Here is a 20,690-nt window from a genome sequence, read left to right as displayed (position 1 = left end):
ATAGTGCTACCCTACTGAGATAACACCACAAATCATTGCTAGGCCAGATATAAAGGCCGTTTGTACAATTACCACCAGCTAACAAAAGAAATACACTTGTGAGGAAAAAAATGTAATAGTGGTCATAATAAAAAAAAGAAAGAAAGAAAGAAAGAAAGAAAGAAAGAAAGAAAGACCACAACTACTGTTGCCAATTTAGTGAGGGGAGATCAAGCAAAGAGCAAACAAAGCGAGGGATTGTGAGTGGCTCTAACTCAATCAGAGAGCAGTGGGGTACCGCCCCATCAATCACTGTCTGCTTGCTGCCCTCGCCGAATCACGCTGAGTTGAGTGGTGAAGAACCACCAGAGAGCCAACGACCCGCTGTGGCGCAAACACAGTGACCGAAAATGACCCCAGGGATCTATCTGGGGGCTGAGACGGGAGGGCCCCTTGGTTTCCTATTTCCTACCTACCTACATACCCTCTCACCCACTGCAAACAAACTTTACCTTAAAAGAACCCCCTCTGGAGACTTTGGCTTGATTGTCTGAATAGAGAGCCCTGTGGTCGCCGAGACCACCCCCTCCCACCCCCTCCCACCTGCTGCCCCTTGTGGATCTGTAAGCGCCGTAGCGTTAGGGCAACAAACAAGCTGAGCAGGCCACATCAATCAAAATCACAGGCCCCCTTTCAAGGTTAGACCACTGAGTAAAACGTGTCTGACAAGCCCGGCCACGCAGCATTAAAGCGTCTAGAAGTCCCTCGTCTATTCAACTAAAGGGCCTCCTCTCCTTCCTTTTCTCCTCTTTTTCTTACATTTTCTTACAGTTAATAGATGTAGAGAGACGAGATTACCAAATGTTGTCCTGTAATCAGGAGTCGCTCCATTCGGCTCCCTTTTTTTCTTACAATCTGTTTTGGATAAAGGAGTTTAAAAAAAAGCATAAGGCTGACATCTCTAAGCTGTGTGGGCTGCAGCTCCACTCCACAAGAAACTTCCATATAGGGGAAGCTTGTACTGGGTTGGAAAGAAGAAAGAAAGAGCTGATCAGTGTGCCAGGAGCAGCTTAGGGATAGTAGACCCTGGCAAACACAAGGAGCTCACTCCCACACTGAGATGACAAACAAAACGGGCAGACATGTGAGACGCTGATGCTTTTGTGCTGTCACAGATATGTGACTGCTGACTTGAAATCTGGAAGGTTGTTCATGAGCCCGGAGCTTGTCATCTCCCCCCCCCCCCTGTATCCCTTCCCTCATCCCTCCTTTCTCCCCTTCTCTTCTGCCGTGAAGTGGACCTGCCTCCTGCTGTGAGGCAGAGTGGCTCACCTCCCGGTTGTGGTTAGGTTGTTGTGCATGAATCAACGCGGTGACAGAGCAGCAGGGAGGATGGCAGATGCCACGGCCAGAAAGCTTTTCAATCAGGCTGCCCTTCCAAGCTGCTGCCAAGGTGAAACACTTCACCGGTAGATGAAAAAAAAAGACCCTGAACCCCACGGTCACTCTCACTCGCTCGCACACGCATACATGTGCGAGCACACATGTGCCCAGACCTACTTTAATCCCGCTCATTAGCTGGGGAGTAAGCCCTCCATGTTTAAGAGAGATGAAGAAGGAGAAGAAAGAGAGTAATGAGAGTGAAGGTCAGTGGTTTTCTGATGCAACATCTCTGTCTGCTGTCTGTTCTGCTCTGCCCTCCTGTTAATTAACTGCGACTTTCATTTGCTTTTTGCTTTAAACGGCTCACCTGCCTCATTAAGCGTTGCATTTTTTGCACCGAGAACGCTCGTCTCTGGAAGTTTTTTTTTTTCAAATCCTTGCTGGCAAAATAAGGCTCCGTATAATTACAGTGAAGTCCAAACAAGACACATTCAAAGTGGATTGCCTGCTCTTTGAGATGCTGCTGACAAGCTTTTTTTTTTTTTCCTAAGGCGCAGTGTTTCAATGTAATTTCGCCTCTGATTTGATTTCCATTGTTATGAGCTGTAGGAGTCTATTGCTGCAGAGAATACCAGGTGCACAATTTGAGCTGCCTTTGTCAAAGCCGCTAGTTAAAAGAAGCGGTGTCGCCCTACGCACTCCATTTTGCTGCGCCGATTTCACGGCGCCAATTTGAACTCCCCCACCCCTACCCCCACCCCAGCATGGATGCTTCAGTGACATGCACTTAAAAAATAAAACACACATAAAGAACAGAGTGACAGCAGAAATGAATGCCCTCTAACAGGCCGTAAGTATCTCTAACAATCCATGTCAATTTAGAGACCCAACTGGCAGCACTGTGGGTCACAGCCCCTCCTTTCAGAGCTACCACCACCACATCACCACCTGCTAACAGAACATTTCTGTTGAATTCCTGTTTTTTTTTTTCTTTTTAATTATTTTCCTCCGACGGCTACAAAACAAACAGTCCACCTGTGCTGCTTTGCCTGCAGTTACCTTGCACAGCCGGTTTTGAGAAGAATAAGCAACACTTGTTGCACGTGTGAGCTGTAGTGTCAGAGCAGCGTTTTGTTGTTGTTGTTGTTTTTTTTAACTAACTTTTTGTATTTGCTTAACTGAAGTCTTTCCCTGCACAAAAGATACTGGTGCTCAGGGAAAAATGAAAGCAACAATGCTAGAAAAACAGCAGAACAGCTTCAGGGACTGTGACACTCAAGCACCAACACAAGGGCTTGTGTTTCAAAGTGTTGCAGTCATCTTCCAGAGACCACACATGGAAAAGAAATGCATGTGCGTTTTGGATTTCATAAGATATGATTTTTCATGCTATGATAACTTTGTATTTTTTCCATCCATTTTCATGTGAGCATCAGAATTAAGTATGAATCTAGTAAATGTTATGTTTGCTTGTTTTTTTAATGAGGAAATCATAGTACAACTTGTATAGAAAATAGAAGCATTCCTCTCATGTGGTGGCCCTCTGTGCAGGCTTGTGCCTTGGCATATACCATGCCCATTTTTTGAGCCTCGCCTGCAGCTGCAAGGTAAGTTACAGAGTGACTGTGAGGTGGGTAATCAAAACAAGCAAGCAGCAGCTAAGATCAAGGGAGGAGCTCTTGTCCCTCACCACCACCAGCCGCGAAGCTCTGCTGGTCTTTATACTGTAGCTGTTATGTGCTATTAAGGCTGGAATGGTAACAAGGGAATTAGGAAAAGTGGCCAAGAGGATCTTGTCCCTAAATCCCCTTCTGTCCTCCACTCTCACTTCCTAGAAACAGGTGGCAGTCACCTTTGTTGGACACTGTGCCCATGTTGAGTGGAGTTAGTGGGATTCCACATGACAAAGAAAGAGCCATGGTTACAGGGTCAGTTAATACCCCCACCCCCCACTTCCCAAGTTCCTGTCACCTCTGGAGCTCTGACCTGGTCTCCATGCCACAAGGGGTAGGATGCCTGTTATAAAAGGGACATAGCAGAGAATGCTTGTCTTCCCAGCAGGCCAAGCAGCTCTGTGTGTGTGTGTTGTCGGGGGGGGGGGACTCAGTAGGAGACTGGCGCAAAGGGGCATAAGGACAGAGAAAGGAGAAAACTAGAATTAAAAGAGGAAACAGGTGCTTTTCCAAGCTTTGAGTTACAGGCACCTGAATATTTGAGGGGGGCTCGATGACTTTTGAACTCTGTGTTGAGGTGGGATGTTTTCAATCTCACTCACAAAGAGCTGCTCGAGAAGGCATTCCTTGAATATCTCCTCCGCTTAGTACCATCCTGACATACGTGTCATTTGAACCCCTCCTCATGCTGCTCTGCACGTTGGAATTTAGCAAGGTCTCAGGAAAATACCAGGGAAAGGCAAAGAAAGCAGGGAAGGCTAAGAAAGAGGAGGCTGTGTCTCCTTCTCCTTCTCATTTTTATCCCTCTCTCTGTTCCAGCACAACTTCAACTGGCTTACAAACTGCAAGGGAGCTTTCAGTGAGCTGAAGACAGAAGAGCTCTTTTGGAGGGGGTTTGTTTTCTTGCTTTTTTTTTGGTTTGGTCAGCAAATCCAATGCTATCAATGATTCATAATGTTGTCAGGAGTACATCATATCTCGAGAAAGTTGGCTCCCCTCCTCGACTCAGCAAGAGAGGAGGAGGAGGAAGAGGAGGAGGTGGAAAGAACAGCCTCCAGCTTCAGATGAAATATTTCTAGGTCTTGGTTTAGATGAGTTTAAAACTAGAAACTTTCACCAGATTTACTTGAATCTCACAAAATAATAATAATAATAATAATGATGATGATGACACGAGTCTGTTAATCAAATATAAAACCTTCCCATCGCTTCTTTAGATCCATCTCCACTTATACCTCCCCACGACAGAGCTAGTGGAGCCAGATGAGTCTGACAGGCCTTATCAGATAACCGTGAATAAAGAGAGAGAATAGGTGCGCGGAGCGAAAGCATATCTGTTTACTCCAGCTTTTCACTCCGGCTAAGCTCGCTCATTCCGACGACTTTCAGAGCGAATTGACTTCAAATATTTGCCTTGATGCGGGCTGCGCCTTTGCCTCAAACTTCATTAGCTGTGTGAGGCAAGTGAGGGCGGCTCCAGCTCCCCCCAACCCCCGCCCCCACGAAAAACTCCACTCTGTGAAAGTCTACAACGGTGCGTGAAAGGTAAACACGTTCTGCATTCAGAATCGCAGGGCTCACTTAGTCGCCTTATCTCCGTGATGAAGTGTTTTCCTCCTCCAGCTCTCAGGATACAGGCCCCTGCACTTCCCCAAACAAACCTGTCAAGGGGAGCGAGCACGTGCAACAACAGCAGCAGCAGCACGGCAGCCAGGCTCCACTCACAGCGAAGGCTGTTTTTCTTTTCTTTTCCAGGAGCACCACTTTGAGTGCTTCTTGTTTAGTTTGCTGATAAGACCCATGTTGGAGAACATGTGGTGCATGTGTGTTCCATTTGCCCACTAATTAGATTGCAAGGCAGTGCACTGAAGCATGCATTGTAACCCCACCGCCTCCACCTCCACCCACTCTGCCGGTCCATCAGATAAGGAAGCCATTCTGGGCTCTCATCAGTTTCCATTATGTAAAGGGTTGACTTGGTGAGTGGGGCTCCAAGAGGCACTCTGATGGCTCAACACAAATCGCACCCAACCCAACTACTGTCTGCAGATACATGAGTCACTTATGTTCCCTCACTTATAATCAAGTTACCCATGGACATTGCCATGTCAGCTATTAGGCCAGCAATCAGCCTTCATGTTGCACAGTGCCATAGTTTTGAAATTAAGGAGGGTGGAGTGAAGTGTGTGTGCGTGTGTGCGTGTGTGTGTGTGTGTGTGTGTGTGTGTGTGTGTGTGTGTGTGTGTTTGTGTGTGTGTCTGTGTGTCTGTGTAGAATATGTTACGAAGTAGAAGCAAAGTCCCATGAAAACCACTCCATTAACAGCATTAAAAATGAAACGGCACACAGGGTTAAAAATAGGAAAAAAGCTGTGGGTTAGGCTGACCCCATTTTCAGGTGCAATCTCTGTGAGGCCCACATGAATCAGAGAATGACTCAAGTCATCTGTTAATTTTTTCTTTCTCCTCAGGACAAGCAGGTTATAGCCTCCTAACCACTGCAGACCAAGTCTTCTTCAAACGTAATGAGAGGCAAAAGAAAATCAGAAGCAGCAACGAGGCGCTCCTGACACCCACTGCACAAACTTCATTTGCTGACAAACGTATGAGCGACCGGTTAACTGGAAACCACCAAATTTGTGGCTGCTAAATGAAAGAGCGGTGCTAATTTGCAAATGACACATCAGTGGCTCACTAAGCTCAATGTCCTCCCTCCTTTCAAACAAAAAAAAAAAACCCTTCCTTGCTCCCGCAGCAACTCCATTCTCCTTGCTGTGTGTGCTTAGACACAGGAAATTCATTCCTGACTAATTTGATTAACATAAGCATTGTCACTGCTGCCCCTACTCCTACTCCAGTCCCTTCCTCACTCTCAGTTTCTAACTAAGGACCTCAGACAGCTTAATGGCCCCCCCGGTGCTGAAATCGAACCCAAAAGAAGTGTCAAAGGAGCACCCGCACTCCAAAGGACACCAGCATCCCGCTCTGCACTAAACCCCTGTCAGCAGTAAAGAAAGGCTAAAGTGGGATTTAAATCTGGGATTAAAATAAATAAATAAATAAAAGAAGCCTGCAAGCGTATATACTGGGGCCAATTCAAGGAGCACAAAAGAAAGTGTAGGGTCCAGGTTTTGGGTGGAGCGGGGATACAGTAACAGGATCCAGCAAAGCCCTCTACTCTCTGGAGCCCTGCAGCATAAACAAACAGCTGAGACAGAGACAGGGCAAAGGCACCAACACACATGCACACACACACACATACACACAAAACACCACATCACACACAATCAGACTGAGGCAGTCTGCCCAGGCAAGGCTCACCTCAGGGCACCCACACTGACACCGGCTCATCACATTACTGTCTGTCTCTGGTTTCATCGGCTTAAACTATCTATCTGACAACAGCTTAGCCTTTTTGCTGGATGCAACAGCTCACAGCTTACAGGTCAAATAAGGATCGGTAAGTAACTGTCGCTGAGAGCGCCACCTTAAAAGAGTGCTTTCAGTAAGTTTGGGGTGAGGTGGAGGGGCCCTAGTGAAAATAAATTTTAAAAAATCCCATGTCAGCCAGATAATTTCACTTTGTTCTGACTTTATTAAAGTGGTTGTCTAATTAAAACAAGCTGTTTTTAATGCAATCACTTCTTTTTCTTTATTTGTTTAGAAAGTAATTGGATTTCGAGTCACTGGTTTACTGCTCAGACACTTTTAATAGACACTCTTTTTTCATGCAGTGCAGAAAGTAGCCGCAATTAACCGCCTCTGCTGAGGTATTGGCCTCTTCAATCCCCTCCACCCTGCTTCCCCTCGCTCTGTCTTCTGCAGAAGCACAGCAGTTCAAATCAGTATTAAATGCTGGTGACTTCACTCCACAAAGACGAAAATCAAGGACATTCCAAAACCAAATGGCAGGGGCGAGACATTCCTACTCCCCTATGTAGTGCCAGAGCTGGATTACAATAACACAGTTTTCACTGAGCCCACCTCCGACACTAGATGGCGCAGTTTCATGAGCAATAGGCATAAGGGGACAGGAGGAGTGGGATTCAGACTCGCGTTACAGACAGAACTGTAACAGTGCCTGTATATCAAATATAAATAAACTTAAATCTGTAGGTGCTCCTTCCACCGCCAACAGAATGAAAGCACACATTTACTGTTTTTGGCAGAGGTCTCACTGTTTTTTTTTTAAATTCCCTATCTTTCGATCAAATTGGGGCCCCCGGGGACAAAATCTGCCTGAATGAACGAGCATTTGTATTTGCACATGTGTTTTTCATAAAGAAGAAGCGCGGTGCACGTACTTGCACTCCCTGTCCTCCAGATCAAAATGCGGATTGAAGTTGATGAGGATCCGCTGGTGAGGACCAGGCGCCGAAATCACCCACACGCATCTCTGAGAAGGGGGATAAGACGTGGGGTATCCGGGCGAAGTGAGGTAGTTGGCGGTTGAGATTCTGATGTTGCCTCCACATTTATCTGCAGCGGGGAGGGGAGGGAAAATAAAAGAGAAAAGTTCTTAAAGGATACGGAAACAAACGAGAGTGATACTCACATCATTGGCAGCTCAGAGAGACACAATAGTTTGGACTACTACAGCGAGCTTACAGGACCATCTCTCTCACACACAACACACTGTCGACAAATCATCTTATTCTTAGAAATAACGTTTTGGTGTAAGTGTGAAGCGAAAATGTTGTTCCAGAAAACCAGACCGCTGCTCTGCGAGATGTTGCAAACATGCTTATCTATCTTGTGCGTGTGTGTGGAAAAAATAATCATCCTTTACCAGACTGCGACTCTGCAGTGAGCAGCAGAACAACGCAGTGATGGAAAATTATCAGTAACGAGCGAGTGAAATTCACTTAGTCGTTAATTTCATGCTGTGACATGCACACGCTTAAATTACACTGCCACACATTACGAGGGGAAAATGATAAACCTTTGCTGACTGATCCATATAACACAAAGGACCGAACAAGAAGACGCCCTTTTATTATTTATTATTTATTTATTTTTATTATTTGCAGTCATTCTCCTTTAATCTTGCATGTAAAAGTATCCACTCGTTAAAAAACAAAGTTCCTTTTGCTTTTATTTCTGTGTTATAAAAGCTCCTGTGTGCTTTCCTAACGCATTCCCCCTCCGAGTTCTTTCACAGCGGAAAATAAAAGCTGAAGCGAAACAGAACCTCCGAGAATAGAAACCGGGAAAGTTGTGCAAGCCGAGCGTTTGGGCTGACTTTTTGAACTTCATCCTGACTTAGAAATTCTTTACCAGGAGCACAAGAACCCGGGTGCTTAATTGTTGGAATTAAGTCTTTAAAAAATATTTGCAAAGAAAGCAAATATTCAGGAGTATTTTAATGGCCTTTTGGTAGAAAATATTTGAACGGAAACAAGGTAACAACCCTAACGCGCTGGACAACAGGAATATCAAAGAGGTCCCATAAATACAAGTGAAATCATGTAGGAGTAAAAACGGTTTTAACGAAGGCTACAGATGAGTGTCAGTAAAGTCACTTTACTAAGTCTGTGTGGAAATAATATCAGAGGGGTTTTCTTTAGGCGTTAGTAGAATGAGCAGGTGAGCGCCATGCGAGTTTGCCCGGAGATCAGCGAGGGCTAATCTTTAGAAAAAACACCGGGATTAGTAGCTTTGCAGAGTACATAAAATCTTTATTTATAGAGAGATCAGATGTCACACTTACCGTTTTTGAAAGCCTTGGCCACCGAGAGGATTCCCATGAACAGGATAAAGACTAATCCACAATGCATCCTTGTTTTATCACCAGGAAAAAAAATAAAATTACGAGTATATAGATATAAAAAACAAAAACAAAAATCCTCTGAAAATAAACTCCTCCAAAAGATGTTTTTTTCCTCAAGGGAAAGTATTCTTCTCTCCGCTCTGTCCAACAAATGAAGCTGAAGTGTCTCTTAACGAAGTTAGGAGTGATCTGAGTGCGGGCTCAGGTCGCTGGCATCCTGTCATTCAGCTCCGGTTTCCTCTCGCCTGCGCCGTCTGCTCTCCACTCTCCAGCGCCGACCTTGCCATATCCTCTCCAAAAGAAGCCAAAGCGCAAGGCGGGCGAAGAATCAGCCACTCCAACCCGGTCTTTTGCGTCCTTGGCCCTTCAGAAGGTGCCCGGGCAGGATGTAATCCTTGGCTGTGGAGTGCAAAAAAACAAAACAGCACAAACGTGAGAGGTGAGCAGACTATGAAAGCGTGTCGCCTCCGTGCGCACTGGACATTCCCCAAAAGTGTCTAAAAGCGCCTTATCTGACACAATTAAGACTCCGAAGGCACGGGTACACCCCTTCCCCCCAAATTGTGACCCGCTTTGCTTCAATAGGCTTAGAGTAGAGAATGGGAGAGGTTGGTGATTGGCTTGATTACAAATAGCCAACCTATGTCTGAGAGGCGTCGCGTCTTTATAAGTAAGGAGAGCGGCACACAGAGTCGCAGAGCACCAGCGGTCCGTTAAGTGACACTACTCTCTCTCTTGCTCTCTCTCTCTCTTTTACTCACTCATGCTCTCTTCCGCTCTATGTGACAACAAGGAGTCTGACATTAACGCAAGACGTAGCGACACAACGCTACGCTAGCCCCCCCCCCCCCCGCAACTATCTGAGATCTCGCCATAAACAACAACAGCAGCAGCAGCAACAGAATGCTACTCCTGGAGAACAGGCTACCACTCAAGCCTGGATTTTAGGCTGTATTGTAGAGGGCATTTCCCCGGGATGTGGTCATTAGCTTGTGTGTGGGACCGATGCCTTTATGTGATAAACCTGATCTTTTCAGCCCAAGTTTCCCTTTGTGGCTGCAAGTCCTAAAAAACACAGATGACAGAGCTCAGATGTAAGCCAATTTATATCGAAGTGCTTATTGTGGGCCTATTTTCTCCCTCTACAAAGTGTTTCCATCTTTCTCTTTTATTTTGATTTTATTATTATTATTTTATTTGCATGCCTTTTATCCACCAGGAGCTATGTAACGCTACTGTTCTTAATAACCACCCCACATCAGTGACACCATTTAGCTGGCACTCTGAAAATTTAAAAAGAAATCAATTAAAGCATAAATTACGGTATAGCCTCGAGTCGGTTACTCAAGGCTGCCCTTACTGGGTCACACTACACAAAAAGGAACGAACCTCAGCAAACACAGCATGCTCTACTCTAAATTCCTGCATTAAAAGAAAGTAAGCCAGTGTATGAATAACAATAAAATCGACGGTAGAATAAGATGGTCATATCAGCCAAATGTGTAAATACTGTATTACATTAAGTGGACTCACAGCAGAAGATTCCTTTCAGTCTCTCATACAAGTTAAATACATTTACAAAAAAAAAAAAAAAAAGCTGCATTCACCTGCTTCTTCAGGACTCGCAAACCTGCAGGCATCCAACCCTCCCCTCTCCACTTTCAACACGAGTGGAGCGGAGTGTACGATCCGATAGGCTTCCCCCAAATCCTATTAAAATGACACCAAATCTTCTCCCGAGCTTCCAAAAAAAGCAAGCCAACGTATCCTCCCCCCACGAAAAAAGAAAAAAAAACTCCTCCCTGGGCTACACGCCGTGGAAGAATCGCACCGCAGTCCAATTCAAACCGCGCAAAGGCGCACTTCCGACACCCGGAGACGCTCTCCCCTCTCCGCGTACAGACGGTCCCTTCGCCGCGGATGTCTCTGGGTCTCCCGGGCTGTTTAGCTCTCATTCACGCGCGGTCCAAACCGCAATACGACCAGCGTGTGGAGGAACAGTGTTGAAAATTCTTCAGTGAGGGAGGTGGGATTAAAAAAATCAACAGAATAAAAATAAAAGTCCTTATTGGTTTAATTCAACTTGTTTCCCGTCCACCTCTCTCCGTGCGCCACCGCTCTCGGCTCCTCCACTGATGCAAATGCAGAGGGTTTGAGTCCCCTGCTAGCCACACACACACACGCCCCTTTACGAGAGAGGAGCGCGCGGTCGTGCGCGTGTCGGTGTGTGGGTCTCTGCAATGCTTATGCAGATTTCATTCAACTGCCTTTCTCTACCTGCCCGTGGGCTTTCTTGGCCCCTTCGGGATGTCACATTACAAGTGAAATACTGAACCGACAACGTCTCTGTACACGTGAGCCATCATGAAAAAAGGGGTTTTATTATTATTATTATTATTATTATTATTATTATTATTATTATTATATATTTATTTATTCGTTTATTTGTTCCTGAAAATGTTAACCAGCTTGATGATGAATTTTATAATCCACATAGCAATGTCGCATTAACACAATATAGACACTGTGTGGTCCTGTACAGTTTTCTGGAAGCTTATAGAGGCCCAAGGGGACTCGACGAAGTTGTGCTGCTGTGATCAAAGAAGCTGTGAGCTGGTCGTGAAAGACATTAGGGATGTAAGAAGCAACACTGACAAGAGAGATCAAGTTGGCTAATCATGGACAATATAGTCCATTCATTTCTTCATTCCTTTATTTTTATTATTCACTTATAATTCATGAGAAGCGAGACTTTTTCAGATCAACTGATTGTTTAGCGGAGAGCAGAGTGACAGCAAAGGTTTTCTTAATGAATGAGGTTGTGAAGTCATTGAAAGGAACTCCTCTAATGACATTTCATCACTTAGTTTTGTCAAAACATCCTTCAGTGGTCTATTCGATTGTGCAACTTTCCAGAAAGAGGAACTCAAAGCAAAGTTTCATTGTTTCACACAGATTAAACTTCCTTCATTCTGCTTCTTTAGTCGCACTCGTTTGCCCCTAAAGCCTTGCAAGCGGGCTTTCACTGGAGCTCTCTCTGCTGTTTTTAGCTCAATTAACTGCAATAAGCGGAGGTTTCCGTGCGCAGGTCCGTGGCTGGCAGTTTTCTGCCCTGTAGGGGGCAACAAAACAGGCGAGCAGCTCAGAGAGAGCAACCTATTGCTCCTCAGGCTCACCTCACTGTGCAGCCTTTGAGATTGCACAGCTGTGTTTATAACCAGAGCGCACTGATTCAAGGATTTTGCAGACTTAATCATTCCATTCACTATAAATTCAGCTTACCATGCGTCAGCATTAAAGTTGCTCTCTTTTTTTCTTCTTCCTAGCATTAGTGGCAGCACAAGAATCTTAATATGGTGTATATTATATTCTGCTTGTTCTATGAGAAACACAAGCAGCACTTTGTTGCTTCAGAAACCTGATGTGCAGCTATACAAACTATATTAAGATGTTTCCTGTTTGAAAAGTTTCTGTGGAACAATTCAGCACAATAAGCTCGCAAACCTCGTCCGTTATTATTTCTTATTCCTAGAGAGAGAGACAGCAGGAGGAACAAGTGGCTTTATTCCCACCCCGGCCTCAGTAATTCTCTGTCTTCCTGATAACACAAATGCTAAAACGGTGCCGGGCATCTGTATCAAAGGCAGCACTAACTAGCCTTTCGTGTCTCCAGGATAACACAAGGAACAATGGCTTAGAGTCATTTCACAAGGGTGCCTGTGAGTGCCATATCTAAAATGAGCCAGGGGATTGTAAAGGAACAATAAAAGAGCCATTTAAAGGATTTGCTTCTTCATATATATCCTCACTAATCTTTAGTACAGCCTCGATGAATAATTAGCTCGGGTACAAAAGCAGACATTTTATGGCTCCTGTGAGTAGTGGACTTGATTTCATTAGCCTGCCCTTTATTCACCAAAGTGAGTGAGTCCAAGTGAAATGTACAGACTCAAAGCGTCTGGCACAACGTCAGAGCGAGCACTCTACCCCAGTGTCTGATTGAAAAGTCACCTGTTAAGATTAGCTTAAGAATTTGGACATGGTTTCATACTTTTTGTGATATTTCAGGTGGGGGTGGGAGGGGTTATAGACATAAAGGAATGATTCAATAATTAAATGAATAAATAAAATGAATAAGTAGCGTTTCCATGTCAAGAACAAGCTCTGAGTGAATGTTTTTGATGAGTGATTAATACATAGTAGTTTAAGAGACTGGAAAATGAAATATGTCAAACTTGGTTAGAGAGAGGAAGCCAGTGTTGCTTACTTTCCATCTCTCAGCATAATTAGCACATCTCTTCCCGTGATGCCCGACATTGGCATCACAGAGGAGTGCAATCCATCCATTCGAATTTTCAAGCCCTTTCTGCTTCCTCACACTGGCTACATATGCACTTAACCAATGAGCAAAGTGAACATGATGACATAGAAATGAGGTCTAGCAGGTCTGAACTCCCATCTCAACTTAACTGACCACTATCCTAGCCATCTGATTTAGCCTAACATGCTGACTTTCTGCATTTTCCGACTTCAGCTGCACAGCCAGGATTGATGTTTCCAGCCTTGCCGCCCTAAATAACTGGTTGCACGATGCTTGTCCTGATGTCATATCTTCAATGTATCTTGCACTGATATCAGGTGGACTGCGGGTCTTGCTTAATGCCATGATGCAGACCATCGAGACTTTTGGATTCATTCAATAAAAAGTCAAAAAAGTAAAAGTAAAAAACAAACAAGAAAACCCTAACAGTTGCTTTATGTCATTCGCCTTGGCTGTATTTTCTTAGTACGAAAACAACAAGTACTCAGACTGTCAGAGGGGATATCACTGCGGTGCACACTTTGGTCTTTTAAGTTCAGTATGAGATGACAGATACGGTATTTACCTCAGCAATAGGAAAACATAAATGCATGTTCCCACCCTACCGCAGTACAGAGCGGATTAGAGACACAGCCTGAACTTTTTCAAAGACTTTGTTACCTACTAATCATACAGTGTTCCAGTTTCACCTCCATGGCAACTGCTTCCAAAGGCAGCCTCAAGCTGAAAGGTTAATGTGCATGTGAATAAGGGGCATACAGCTCTGACACTATAGAAGTTGCTGTACCTGTTTCACACTTTTGGGAGCTGCTGATAATTACTTGCCAAAGAATCTTTCACACACTCTCAAACAGGCTTGCTGGCATAAATGACATACCTTCAAAATGTGTCTAATACTGTGGGGTTTTTTTCTTTTTGTGAATGGGGGCAATGTTGAACACACGTGTGCATGTTTGTGCGAGGCAGCGGTGGGAAAGAACCAGGTGAAAGAATTCAAAAACAAAGCAAACAGAGATAAACAGGAACCAAAGTCAGCTTTGTGAGGACACAGGAAACCGAGGAGACCCGGAAAAATCCATGCTGACATTTGAGGGGTAAGTTTGCAGTGGTGGTGGTGGTGGTGCAGGCTCAGTCAGATCAAGGTCTGGTGTAATTGCTACAAAGGCAGCGTTTCTCCTCTGGGGCGTTTGCTGGAGATGAAACTAAGCGTGAGAGGAATTAGCAGAATCGAGCACTTCTGAAGTTTCGAGGCCTTCAAGAAAGAAACAAAAAACCCAAAACATGTTTGGGGATATTTGTCATTCAAACAGAAGCTGGAGGGAAGGGAACAGAGGAGGAAGGCGGTACAGGGGGAACAGAACAAAAACATAAAGAAATGGTTTTATTAGATGTAGAAACATTTACAGTGACATTTAGTAAAGCGGGCAGGATGTATGAATAAATATGCATAATGTTGCCGGGAAGCATTGAGAGCTTCTCAGGGGCAGAAGGAGGGTGAGAGTGATGGCTCCTGAATTAATGATGAGGGAGCCTACTGTCTGTCTCTCTGTGTGTGTGTACGTCTGTATGAGTGTCTGCACATGTGACAGCATTTAGTTGCAAATGTGTGTGTCTATGTGTTTGAAGTTAGGACACACAGACACACACACAAACACACACACACACACACACACACACACACATCCAACTCACTCTTGCAACACCCCAATTTCACATCATCACTGATGGAAATTACCCATTCCTAGATACCTAATCAAGCGATCATTTTTTGGGGGGAGACACACAGATTTGCGATTGTCTCTGATGCTTAATTACATTTCTGGAAAGCTAAAGAGCAAACCTCCCGGCAAATTCCAATTTTTGGGGATAGATATGTTTTTTTTTTCTATTCAGGTCGGGTAATTTTCGATTCTCCACTTGTTTTTTTTTTTCTTCTCCACTTTGGAGGCTGAGATGATGAATATTGTGCAGCTCATCATCAAAAGCTCAGGGAGAAGCCCCAGAGATCAGGCCAATGGAGGAGAGGGAGGGATGGGTAAGAGCGGGAGGGAACTGTCAGGAAGAAATGCTATGTAGGTCAATGAAGAATTGCACTGGGATATTGCCTCCTCAGCTCACAGTCTGGGAAGCTGATTTGATTTCCGGTGAATCCATCTGACTTGAATTATGAGAGATTACCCTACCTAAAATCACCTCAGTGACTGCCGTAGGAACCCTCTCCACTCAGGGGGATCTGTACCTTGAGATCATTACTCTACCTACTTTAGATCTGTCCAGATTCTTTAAAGAAACCTCCGTCAAACAGCTTCTGTAACGTGGGGGTTCCTTCAGACTTCCGCTCAATCAGTTTACCTGGACTTACTTTTCAAACTGACACACATTACTACTTTGCATGGTAAACCTATAGACTTTACTGAAAAGGAGCTACTGTCATGTCACCCATTGGTTAGTGACGTCCAGTTGTATTCAGCTGAGAATTTTTGTAGGGTAGTCACTTCCTCCTGGCTTCATTTTGCAGAACTGAAAGCAATGTTCATCATTACAGAAGCAACCCATCACCTGACAGGAATGTTGATACTGGAAACTTCTTATACAGTATTGTACAAAGGCCTATATTTAGCTAGGAAAGTGACAAACACGTACAGTGGTTTATTGGACATGTGTTGGACATACTTTAATTTGTGCCTTTTGTTCCTGAAAAGCACTATATGAATAAACTTTCCTTACTTGTGATGAGGCTTTGGCAAATAGCTGATCAACTCAAGGGCCAGATGCTTCTTCCAGGTCCTGTATCAGGTCGTTGCTAGATTTTTTTTAAGGATGTGGCTTTCAGATACTGTTCTTCTGCAGTAGATAGTTTTTTTTTTTTTAAGGCTGGGTACGTCTTAATTTGTCCTCCACTTGTCAAGTTTACTTAAAACTTTTAATTACACACTGCACACCCACATATATACCAAGTTTTCAGCTAATAACTCTTGGGAATTGTCTTGTTGGTGCAAAAATACAATTTTATTCCTGTCACAGTGTGTTATCTTTGGCTGTTTTGTAAATCAACCAAAGAAAGGGGAATAAATTGTTTGATTTTTTTTCCCAACAGGCTGCTAATAAGAAAATGCCTGAAAATGGTTCTTTTTTAAGTTGTGTGTTATGTGTAGACACAACATTGGTTCATCCCATGAGTTAGATGCCTTTTTATGGTTCAGTTATTCATACTGTAGGTCAGTTTTAAGCTGCTTAGAAAACCAAAAAAGAATTCCTGAGATAATGGTCAGGGTTAGTGAAAAAGCAACCAATGTCCAACAAAAGACCCCCAGAAAGCCTCCAGAGTTATTGCTCAAGACTACTTTAATAAATAAATAAAAAATCTGGTTCCTTAGGAGAAAAATATAAAAGAAATTAGGCCCATGACTTTTGCACAGTACTGTAATTTAATACTCAGTTCCAAAACTGTGCTTAAGGAAAATACTGTCCAGTTAAGGTCAGACAAAGGCTGTGGATATGACTTACAAAAACTGCACATCTGTGAGTGGAAAACTAATCCTGGTCTCTCACACAATATCTCGTGAACTACATGCCTTAAAACCTGTGTCTATATCCTTCTTAGTGGTTGTCCAAACTAAGTGAAGGACTTCCTGTAAGCTGCGACAAGAGCTATTAACAGGTCTTAATTCTGGTCTCCTGTCAAACTCAAGAAAATGAAGAAGAATGCTGAGATCAAAAAGTAATATTAAAATCAATGAACAGGAAGTAAGAGTCTTCCTCCAGTTCAGGACATACAAATTTGCATTCCTGTATATTATTTATATGTTCAATAATACAAGAGAATGCACTCTTTGATTTTCCATTAGGGGTGCACTAAAGAAGCAAACAGTGGTGCTCTGGAAGTCGCATGCTAGTGGACGGTATGATGAAAAGGTCTTCAATATCAGAAAAATGAAAACCTATGAAGGTCAAGTCGGTTTAACCGTGTCATATATTAATTTAGAGTTTCAGACATTTCAAAACAAAAGCTGACGCTTTAAAAAAAAGTCTCATGAGTAAAAATAATAACGTCTTTTACTCTGAGCAAACAAATAACAGGCCAATATTTCATTGAAACCAGTGGAGGCTTCATGACTTTCACAAAGCTTCTGTTAAGACGTCTTGTAACATGACACCATTAAACTACCCATTCATTTCCTCAGAAGGCTTTTTCTTTGAGCTGGCAAAGGGTGGAGGTGGAGTGATTCGGTCATTGTTCCCATTTTTGAAGCACTTGCTCCATGTTGTTTATGTACTTTGTATTGAACCATTAGTTTCTGGGGATGGTGTTTTCTTGTCAGCAGCAGTATAAAATCCTATCAAATTTTGGCTTGCCTCTCAGGCAGACGTGTCGGAGAGGAGGACTTTAAATATAAATCTAATGAAGGCAGCGACCTTTTGATTAAAAACAATTGGCGGTTTTCCAGAAAAAGATGGAAATTGCTGACATGTGAACCCTAGCCCCTCCCTGCCCTTTCCGCTTTGTTCAGTTAGTAATTGCCTCAACAGGTGGTAAACCTAGCTGCCCTCTGGCCTTCAAGACTAACAGTGGGGTTAAAGACACACACACAACTGGGTTAGAAATGGAGCCCGAAACAGCAGGGCGGTAAGAACAATGCTCAGTCTCCTAGTAATTAAGAAGAGGAAATCTTAACAATGGCGGCTCGCCCTGTGATGATACAGAGTAGGAAGATGAGATGCCTGCCTTTGTACACAAGTGTATGTGTGCGAGACGCTGGAGGGGAGGGAGTACACCTCTATCAGTTTCAGCGTTTGTGTGTGTAAAGAATGTGTGCTGTCATCCTTACATAGCACATTTTATGTGGCTGTTTTTGTCTCTGCCACAAGGTTTGATTGTGGTCTGACACAACACTGTATCATGTGACAGAACTGGTGATTTATTCTTGCATTATTTACTGAAGACTGAAAGGATGTTACTAGATGCTGAGACACGATCAGAGGAAAAACCTGTGGTTTGGCACCGGAAGTAGTGTTTGTGTTTTGATAACTCATGCACACAGTGGCAGATATATCACAAGACTGCATTTCCCTTAAACTTCCAAAGATGGTCACATGCAATAAAAGAAAAAGAAAAAGAAGATATTATTGCTGAACTTAGGTACTTTCCAGAAAAAAAAGTTTTGTTTTCTTCAAAGCACAGAATAATAGCAGGGACTTTTCACTGCAGATGTATTTGCAGTTTATTTCACTTTCAATTTTATCTCAATTTTACACCTCAAGAAGCTTTATATTGTAAGGTAATAATGCAGAGAACAGAGAACCCCAACAATCAGACTATGCCCTATGAGCAAGCACTTGGCGATAGTGGGAAGAAAAAACTCCATTTTAACAAGAATCTTCCTCTGGCAGAGTAAGTCAGCACAGAACGTGAAAAGAGGTGAGTGAAGAAGAAACACTCAATGCATCATGGGAAGCCCCCAGCTTCCTTGCAATGTAACTAAGGGAAGATTCAGGGTCACCTGATCAGTTAGGGCTGGATCAGGTGAAATGTACTTAGTTTTTGTTTTCCTGTGTCTTTTAGAAGATCCAACTGATGCAACTTGCTGTTGTGCATGTGACTTCTCTAATGTTCCAATTTTTTAAGGGGGGATAATGTGTTAGTAGAGAAACAGGACTGAGTGAAAATCCAGACATATGACTGAAATGTTTATTTTAACAAAAATATTACAGATTTCTTTTAAAAGAAATTTATGTAGGGCATAGATGGCATAAGCCGTCACCCAAAAATGCAAAATATTTTTAGGATTTTATTCATTATGTTTTATTGTATAATGTAATGTTATAGAGTCAGGGCAGGTGACAAATACTGCTTAATAAGAAAATGTATTTTACAGTTAATCTTCATGAGATTTTATAAATAGAATTTCCAGGGAATGGAAATGGTGGAATGACTCATAAGCTTAATCAAAAAGGAAAGTTTTAAGTTTAACCTTAAAAGTAAAAAGTGTGTCTGTCTTCTCAATTCAAACTGGGAGCTGGTTCCACAGAAGACGGGTCTGAAAGCTCAAGGCTCTGCCTCCCATTCTACTTTTAAATACCCTAGGAACCACAAGTAAACCATCCAGGAGGAGCCAGGGGCACCTCCAGAATGTTTTCATGGGGGTGGCCCTAGGGGTTCACTAAAATATTGGGGTGGCACACTAAAACCAGAATTTCCAGTTTTATTATGCTGTTGTCCAATGTAGGTTACTTGGAAAAATATGTCTCCCTGCTGAGAGCAAAGTGCTCTATATTATGAGGTTTTGAAGATAAGATGGGGTCTAATTATGCAAGGCCTTTTAGACCTTTTGTGTAATTTGATCTGGTTTGATTCTGGATTTAACAGGGAGAAAATGAAGAAAAGCCAATATGGGATACTCAAAGAGTTTTTAGAGACGCCTGATAACAGTGAATTACAACAGTCCAGCCTAAAAGTAATAAATGCATTACTAGTTTTTCAGTTTCACCCTGAAACAGGATGTTTCTATTTTTAGAGATATTGCGCAAATACAAACCAACTCTAAGATTCCTCACAGTGTTACTGGAGGCCACGGCCACCCACAGTAAGTATCAGGTTTGACACCATGTTTCCAACATTTTTAAAGCCAACTTCAGTTTTATCTGAATATAAAAGAAGCAATTAAGAGGTCATCCACTCCTTTTAAGACATTACTGGAGCTAACTTTTTGTTGTGTGTCATCTGGCAGCATGCAACCAAGTCATAAGCAAAGACCTAAATGCATTTTTCTGTCAGATATGTCCACTTATTTTGACTCTAACAAGAAGGTGCAAAATTAAAATGCCACAAAAAAAGCAATCACTGTGAAGGATAGAGTCATTAATAGGAGTGAAATTCATCTGGCAGCAAAATGAAGCACAACATTTCACATTCCACACTGCTTAGGATATATATCATCATCCTCGGGCCGTGCTTGGACAAGACTTCTGGATATTAATTCTTCGAAATGAATCTGGCTTTCACCCGAAAAAGCTAATAGGCTCTCCACCTCCCCATCATCTCTTAATGGGATTTTAAGGTGTAGCAACAGAGAAGAGTATGTTTTTCAGTTTCAGTTTCGGATAACACCCTTTCCTCTTTATAGACAGGTAATAACACTTAACAAAGAAACCCATTTGTGAACTGTGGGAAAACATTTTTCTCTTCAAAATGACCATGATGTCCTGTTGTGGTTTCAGTGGCTCCTCGTGATTTAGAGTTTCAGTTTCTCTTTTCAGTGTCTCAACACAATGGCAGCCCAATTCCAGCACTCAGGGTTGCCAGACTCACAGTACACCTGAATCCCACCCAGTATGCTGGCCTCATTTCAGATGCACTGGCCACAGACTGGCCTGAGAGCAGCTACAGTACTGGGAAGTGAAACTCTGACTAAATTAGCCTTCTAGTTTGTTATTCCTTCAACATGTTCTCATGAGCTTATTTGTGTCACATTACTGTCATAAACTTTCAACATTCGTCTTCAGTGACACAGATGCAAATGCAGTATAGGTTATCTGAGGGTTTTTTCATTGCAGAGCTAAATTGC

General features: G+C 43.1%; 1 protein-coding gene across 5 annotated transcripts in view; it reads right to left on the bottom strand.

The window, feature by feature from the left end:
• Positions 1-10,922, bottom strand: part of nrp1a (neuropilin 1a) — a 62,375-nt gene extending 51,453 nt beyond the window's left edge. For 4 of the 5 annotated variants that reach the window (XM_063484151.1, XM_063484154.1, XM_063484153.1 and 1 more), the window contains exons 1-3: positions 10,412-10,922; positions 8,745-9,203; positions 7,339-7,513 (exon numbers count right to left, since the gene is read on the bottom strand). In XM_063484151.1, coding sequence (XP_063340221.1) covers positions 7,339-7,513; positions 8,745-8,811 — 242 coding nt within the window. In that variant the 5' untranslated portion in view covers positions 8,812-9,203; positions 10,412-10,922. Of the gene's footprint in view, positions 1-7,338; positions 7,514-8,744; positions 9,475-10,411 lie in introns of those variants that run through there. The other variant, XM_063484152.1, reaches the window with a different exon arrangement.
• Between the last annotated feature and the right edge of the window lie 9,768 nt (positions 10,923-20,690).

The sequence above is a fragment of the Pelmatolapia mariae genome, linkage group LG9 (genome assembly GCF_036321145.2).
Source record: "Pelmatolapia mariae isolate MD_Pm_ZW linkage group LG9, Pm_UMD_F_2, whole genome shotgun sequence".
NCBI lineage: Eukaryota > Metazoa > Chordata > Actinopteri > Cichliformes > Cichlidae > Pelmatolapia > Pelmatolapia mariae.
Note: the sequence above shows the minus strand (reverse complement) of the source record. Positions and strands in the feature narration are given on the sequence as shown.